The sequence below is a fragment of the Leptonychotes weddellii genome, chromosome 7 (genome assembly GCF_054177405.1).
Source record: "Leptonychotes weddellii isolate Sample4059 chromosome 7, ASM5417740v2, whole genome shotgun sequence".
Classification (NCBI taxonomy): domain Eukaryota; kingdom Metazoa; phylum Chordata; class Mammalia; order Carnivora; family Phocidae; genus Leptonychotes; species Leptonychotes weddellii.
In genome coordinates, this window is record NC_138375.1 from 7,234,245 (window position 1) to 7,242,056 (window position 7,812).

The 7,812-nt window shown below is 46.8% G+C and overlaps 1 protein-coding gene across 4 annotated transcripts in view; it reads left to right on the forward strand.

Annotated features, from left to right (window-relative positions):
* The first annotated feature begins 7,570 nt into the window (after positions 1-7,570).
* MARCHF6 (membrane associated ring-CH-type finger 6) overlaps positions 7,571-7,812 on the forward strand; it is a 75,372-nt gene continuing 75,130 nt past the window's right edge. The window contains exon 1 of one of the 4 annotated variants that reach the window (XM_081825876.1): positions 7,571-7,806. In XM_081825876.1, coding sequence (XP_081682002.1) covers positions 7,788-7,806 — 19 coding nt within the window. In that variant the 5' untranslated portion in view covers positions 7,571-7,787. The remainder of the gene's footprint in view (positions 7,807-7,812) is intronic. The other 3 variants (XM_081825875.1, XM_081825873.1, XM_081825874.1) reach the window with 3 other exon arrangements.

The window sequence follows — 7,812 nt, forward strand, 5'->3', positions numbered from 1 at the left end:
AGAGACAAGGAGGAAGGAGAATTTCACAAACAAAAATAACATGTATGTCATACGCTTTAACGGTTTGTGCTCAAAAAGAAGATTTAGGGGCTCCTGGGTGGCTCAGTCGGTTAAGCGTCTGCCTTCAGCTCAGGTCATGATCTCGGGGTCCTGGGATCGAGCCCCACATCGGGCTCCCTGCTCAGCGGGGAGTCTGCTTGTCCCTCTTTCTCTGCCCCGCCCATGCTCTTGCTCTCTTTCAAATAAATAAATAAAATCTTAAAAAAAAAAAGATTTAAACCTAAGAAATTGAGAAATTCCAGTTAGACTTCAGAATTACATACATCCAAGCAGTCAGAACGGCAGGCATGACATGGGTTCCCCAAGTGAGGTTGTGATTCTTTCCCGGTAGACCTAGAAAGTGTTTCTGAATTCAATGGTAACTTCTTCAGGGACCGGGAGTAAGTCTTTGGTCTGCCTGACCTGCTTATCTCCAGGGTCTAACAAAGCAGATTGCACAGGAAAACCACTCCGTAAATGTTTGATGGTAACGGAGACACACGAGACGACAGAAGAAATTCAGCTTGGGAGCTGAATGTTTTCCATAAATGCAGGAGGGAGAGGTGTTAGACAATCCCTAAGGATTCCTCTGAGTTCCCTAGGGCGAAGATAAAATCTCTAAGGGAGAGCCTCAGTTTAGGGCAACAGCACAATTTCAGGGTAGAAGCCAATCCGATCGAAATGTATGTTTCAAGGGACACCCCAGAGAGAGACACCCCTGGGGCCCACGGACCGGCCCCTGAATGCTAAGTGGAGTGGGGTGTGGCAGAGGGGCTTGAAACTGGACACAGGCTGCAACCAGCAGGTCAATGCTGAAGTTGACCCTGGTGCTGGAGCACAAATATTCCCTAGCCACCGTATTAGTTTTCTGTGGCTGCCGCAACAAATTACTACACACGAATAGCTTAAAACGACAGTTATTACTTCACATCACAGTTCTGGGGGCCAAAAGTCTGAAATGGAAGTGTTGGGAGGGTCACGTTTCCTACAGAGGCTCTGAGGAGAATCCAATCCTCGCCTTTTCCAGTTTCTGGTGGCTCCAGATGTTCCTAGCTCGGGCCACACCACTCCAAGCTCTGTCTCTGTCTTCACGTGGCCTTCTCCTCTCTGCGTCTCAAATCTCTCTCTAACACCACTCTTTCTTTTTTTCCTCTTCTTTTTTAAGATTCCATTCATTTATTTGAGAGAGAGAGAGAGCATGAACAGGGGGAGGGGCAGAGGGAGAAGCAGACTCCCCGCTGAGCGGAGAGCCTGACGCGGGGCTCCATGCCCGGACTTAACTTACTGAGACACCCAGGCGCCCCTCTCTGCCCCACTCTTATAAGGACACCTGTCATTGCCTTTTTGGTCCACCTGGATAATGCAGGATGATCTTCTCATTTCAAGAGCCTTGACTTAATCACACCTGCAGACTGTTTTTCCAAATAAGGCAACATTCACAGGTTCCAGGGATTAGGGCATGGACATATCTTTTGCGGGGCTGCCATTTTAGCCTATCCCACATCCCAAAGGTAAGAACATGAAGAAGTTCATAGCTCACTCCTGAAAATGCTTGCTGACTGCCACAGAGCTCCCACGACGCTCGGGAACTGACTTGTGAGCTGACACTGGGCAACCCAGCATCCAGAGATGGGATAGGATTTATTACCAGCCTGGGGTGAGCTGTCTTAGTCTGGGAAATCCAACACAGTTTCAAGGAATTCCTGGGCTATAGGATCCTCTGGACGTGGAAGATTCCATGGCCAATTTAGGTGCTTTTCTACTCTCAAGGGTGGACCTCTTGGTTCATTTATCCTTGGGGTCCCATGGGCCTATCTGGTTCAACATTTTGCAGAGTGCATGCTTGGACATTCCAGCTGCATGAGATGGCCTTTTAGGGAAGGGTTCAGTGGCCAAGGACATGTGGATACCACTGGTGACATTCCCTTTTTGCAATCCTTAACACATTTTAATAGACTAAAGGCATCCAGAAATCCTGTAGTAGAGAAGCCTAGTATTTCCCAACTTGCTTGCAACCCTTGACAACTCATCCCTTGTTCTGGAAGGGAGACCTAGTAAAGAGGAAATGTACGGGTATGTGTTTGGCCTGTGTGTCCTCTGGGTTGGCAGGATGAGCAAATGCCAGATTATTCCTCGTTTCTGACCCTCTTTGCCATCCCAGGGCTGGTGCCATCTGCTGACTCTAATGGACTCTGGTCCCAATTAGGCACCTGCTCACCCACTGACGTTTTACTTCATCCCAGGATTCCACCGGGTTTGCCCAGGACTTATTGATCTTGCTTTGATGTTGCAGCAGAGAATGCACCATCCTTGATTGTGCTGAGTCTTTATGGTCCTTCCCACATTCTGCCCTTTCACCATAGTTGGGGACCTTGCCTTGTTTGTGGGTGAACTTTTGCATACATGGCATTAACAGGCTTCTTTTATCTGGCTTCATTGAGTAGTAAGGTTGGAAATGTGGCAATTCAATCTGAATTTGTATGTGGATCAGAAGGGGTGAAGGGGTTCCTAACTTCTTTCATTCTTTGGTCTCTCCAGGAAGAACTCAAGGCCTGGCCTACATCACATGGATAAGCACTCAGGGCCCAGTCTCTCAGGAAGACTAGCAGGAGTCAACTGTGGTCTTTCGTTTCCTTCCTTCCTTCCTCCCTCCCTCCCTTCCTCCCTCCCTCCCTCCCTCCCTCCCTCCCTCCCTCCCTTCCTTCCTTCCTTCCTTCCTTCCTTCCTTCCTTCCTTTCTTTCTCTCTTTAGATTTTATTTATTTGAGAGAGAGAAAGAACGTGAGAGAGAGAGAGATCATGTGCAGGGGGGAGGGGTACAGTGAAAAGCAGACTCCCTGCTGAGCAGGGAGCCTAATGCAGGGCTCAATCCCAGGACCCCAGGATCATGACCTTGAGCCAAAAGCAGATGCTTAACCAACTGAGCCACCCAGGCGCCCTTTCCTTTTTTCTTTCTTTCTTTCTTTCTTCCTCTTTCTTTCTTTCTTTCTTTCTTCCTTCCTTCCTTCCTTTCTTTCCTTCCTTCTTTTCTTTCTTTCTTCCTTTCTTTCCTTCCTTCTTTTCTTTCTTTCTTCCTTTCTTTCCTTCCTTCCTTCTTTCCTTCCTTCCTTCCTTTCCTTCCTTCTTTCTTTCTTTCTTGCAACAATTAGGAGATTGACACAAATTAGAACAAGGTTTTATTTCACTGGAAATATTAAGAAAGAATTTCGTAATAAAGAGCTTAGAAGATCTTGTAAAATACACTTGTTATTATGAATATCGGTAAGAATGTTTTTAATGATAAAATGCAATTTCAAATATAAGAATAACTTTAAAATCTAGCTATCCTCCTTAATGAGGAATATATGAATAAAAGGATATGAAGGAATGCGGCTTTCAAGTATTACTCAACAGATTATTAATAAATGGTGAGACTCGGTAGCCATCACCTTAACTAAGTGATCAGACTCAGTCACATTATTAGTGGCTCCACCTGAGTTTCTGGCCTTCCCGTGTGCTGCCATAAGAAAGATATGACACCACCTACGAGATATTCTTTCTAAAGCAATGTTTAACCCGAATCAAATCAAGCCTCTAGGCTAACTTTCAGTTTACAGGAAACAGAGGGGCTAAAGGAACAAGTTAAATGACAACAGGAAGAAGCAATCAGATAAATCTACAATGAAAGATATTATATAAACAACTGTCCCGTGATCTGCCAACAGGCATGTCATCAGAAAAACAAAAGGTACAGGGACTGTTTTATTTTCATTTTTTCTTATTTATTTTATTATTTTTTTAGAGAGAGAGAGAGAGAGAGCACGAGCATGGCGGGGGGGTGGGGCAGAGGGAGAGGAAGAATCTCAAGCAGGTTCCATGTCCAGCATGGAGCTCGATGTTGGGCTTGATCCCACAATCCCGGGATTATGATCTGAGCCGTAATCAAGAGTTGGACGCCTAACGACTGTTTTAGAATAAGGGTGGTGCCACTTAAATCAGTGGCAACGAATGAGGCTAGATTGATTGGATGCTTGTGTTACAATTTTTTTTTTCAGGGGCACCTGGGTGGCTCAGTCCGTTAAGGGTCACCCAGCGTGTAGCTCCCTGCTCAGCGGCGGGAAGCCTGCTTCTCCCTCTCCTTCTGCCCCTCCCCCACACTCATGCCCTCTCTCTCTCTCTCTCTCTCTCTCTCTCTCAAATAACTAAATACAATCTTTAAAAAAAATAAAAACAAAGCAAAATTTTTTTAAAAACAACAAAACTGTAAAAGGCATTCTTGGGACAATTACAGGAACTTTAGATTCTAGATATTATTATGGGGTGCTAATGGTTTTAAAGATTATTCTAACTCTAGGAGATACACCCTAACGTGTTTAGGGGCAAGGTGTTCAGACACATACTTCCAAATGATATGGAAAAGAAAAACTATAGTTAAAATACATATGGCTAAATGTTAATAATTGTTGAATCTAGGTTGGGGACATATAGTTCATTGTACTATTTCTTCACCTTGTCGGTATGTTTGAAAATTTTCATAATAAACTTTTGGAGAAAAAAGGGGAGTGGGAGAGGGAGAAGCAAGCTTCCCGCGGAGCAGGGAGCCTGATGAGGGGCTGGATCCCAGGACCCTGGGATCACGACCTGAGCTGAAGGCCAATGCTTAACGCCTGAGCCACCCAGGCGCCCCAATAATTTGTTAATGTTAACAATTTTAAGCTTAGAGTAAGGCATTTTGCCTAATTGCCATATCTATGTTTGTTCAGCAGCAATTCTGTGCAACTGTTGCAAAGTCATGGGTTTCTATATAAATATGGGCTCACAGTAAAAAGTTGAGTTTAATGTCAGTGTAGAGGGTGGCTGCTAATGACAAACTGGTGAGGTTCAAAATGTGGGAGGCCTGCAGCTGGATAGACCTGTGCTTTAATTCTGGTTCCTCTTCTATGTATGTGGCCAAGAGCTAGTTACTTATCAGCTGTGAGTCTCAGATTCCTCATCTGTAAAATGGGTGTAATATTTACTACACAGAATGGCTATTGATGTTCATCGGACATAATAAGGAGTTTGGTTAATTATTGTTATTGTTACAGTTTGTGCCCAAAATATTATACTCTGTTTTCCTACATGTCTCCTCTTGCTCATTTTATTGCTATATGGAAACCCAGCATTACTAGACTAGAATATCCTCATGACACAGTAGACACCCACACACAAATGAGGCTGGAACCATGTGTATGCTATACCTTTAAGTGTTTCTTTTGATCAAAATAACATTTGTTCCAGATTGAAATTCTGTACCCATTTTAACATTGGTTTCTTCGGATAAAGTGTGGCAAATGAAAATATTGTTATATAATGTTGGTGTTCTCATTTGAAAACAGTAATTCTAATATAATGCACATCTATTATTTTGTCCTCTCCTTTCTCAGGGGAAATGTTCCTCTCTCCACCTCAATAATGTAGTTCAGTGGCAGAGTCCATGATCTTAGCTCTTTAGCACAATCATTTGGTTCAGGGATGGGCACCTACCTGGACCAATACCTGTCCTTCCCTGGGAATTTTTAACTTGGCACTATAGATCATCACCCTCGGCCCATCTGAAGGTGAGGCAGAAGATAGAAACTTGAGAGCTACGAGTGGCCTTTTCTCCAGGCACGTGGAGGAAGCTGGCCCTACAGCAGGAAAACTCATATGCAGAGAGAAGCAGAATTTAAGGATGGAGGCAGAGAGAGGGACTCTGGCTCTAGGAGTCCCTCAGGCCCACTGGATCACGACCCCCATCACAATTTGTTCAGATCAACAGTACATTCCTCCAACATTGCCTACAAGTTTAGTTGGGTTCCTGTCATTGGCGACCAAGAAAAGTGTGACTGATTTACGTATCCTAAAAGGCTGTTTCAAGGACCAATGCTTGGCACACAGCAGGGACTCAATGAATATTGGTTTATTACTCTTATATTTAACTTCCAAAGGCTAAACGAGAAAACATTGAGGCAGTTCTCGATTCTACAAGTAATGTTTTTGAGCATCACTAAGTAAGACATTTAAAGACAGGAGTGAGCCCTCCACTTCACTACATACACACATTTCCCTCCAGTCCTACCCCAGCTCTGCTGTGCTGTTTACATACCTGCCCTGAAATATTACCAGTACTTTCTTAGCAAGTCTCAGTCTGTCTCACAGAATCCCTCCCCCTGTCATACAACATGAGACTGGGGTTGGTGGTCCTAAACCGTGCCCCTGGTCTGAGCTCAGGGAGAAGTGCTCCACCACAGGCCTTACAGGGATGTGAACCCATGTTGGGGTTGGGTGGGAGGGATGGGGGTTGGGGAATGAGTCTCCTTCAAATTCAATTTCTTGGGAGATAGTATCAACATTTTTAAGTAAAAGCTTAAATGTGATCAATTCTCAAGCTCAACCCTTGAAATCAGTGGGTCTCCATTATCGTGTCAGGAAGAATTTGCCTTCCTGCGTTGGGTAACATTGAAATCAGTCAAATCAGTGACATTAGTTTTCAAGGGCTGCTCTCTTTTTGGACTCTAAAGTTTCATTATTTTTATTCCAAATTTCATTCTGATTTAGGAAGCTTGGAGGAGGGGTCTTTCCAACTCCTTTAGTCACACAGATGGAAAAGAGATTGCTAGCATTCTCGAATCTTTCTGCAACTCATCTGCATATTGTTTAAAATATTTGGGGGCGGGGTTTAGATACATCTTTGGTTCTACTCAGGAGCTTCTAGGGTGGTGGTCTTTCCAAACCGTATTTTCTAAATCTTTATTTAAAGAAAAAGGCAAGCTTATGGTGAGGAAAGGTGGACTACTGACGGAGGCAGAGGTCAGCCTCTTCTAAGGCCGAAGCAGATCAGCTCTGGCCAGGTAGACGATCATAATTCAGTATATCAAGCCCTGCGCCTCTGAACCGATTTCTCTTAGAGGTGGATGTTTCAATCCTCGGCCTAAGTGGTTTATTGAACTCCTTCCAACCAAAGGCAGAAGTCTCCCTGGGAGGAATTTTGGCAACGTTAGTGTGCGTCTTCTTACATTTCAGAGATGTTTCAGTACTTCCTCGAAACGTGCACCAGAACTATCCGGGTGCCGAACAAAAATGCATATTCCTGGGCCCACTCCAGACACGCAGCACTAGGGTGTCGCGGCGGGGAGGAGGGGGCGCAGAGCCCGTATTTTCACCCAGAGAATCCCTAAGCCTCCCAGGGACCGGCCTCTGCCGTGCACGGCGGCCGGGACCCTCGCCGCGGTCACCGCCTCGCCGCCAGGCGCCTGCTCACGCAGCTCTAACCCCCGCCTCTGCGCCTCCTTTGTCGCCACCCTCGGTGCCACCAGAGCTCGGCTCCTGCTTAGGTTTCCGCCCCGCCGCCCACAACAAGACCGAGATAGCCCGGAGCCCGGAGGCTCGCTGCCCCGCCCGCGCTCAGCCCTCCCCGCCCGCGCGGCCGGCGGCGGCGGAAGTGACGTCGCGCGTCGTTGGGGCGCTCCCGCCCCTTCCGCCCGGCGCCCCGCCCAGGCCTCTCGGCTCTGCTCTCCCCGCCCCTCCCCCTCCCCTCTCACGTCCGCTTTCTGTCAGCCTGTCTCCCTCTCCCTCTCCCCCTCTCCTTCCTCTCGCTTCCTCTCTCGCACCTGAGCTCGCGCACCTGCCCGGGCCCGGCTCCGCTCCCTCCTCCCTCCTCCCCCTCCCTCCTTTTCCGCCCCGGCCGGAAGGCTCCGGCCCCGGCCGCGGGAGCTTCGCGGCTGCGTCACCGCCGCCCCCCCAGACAAGATGGACACCGCCGAGGAAGGTAAGC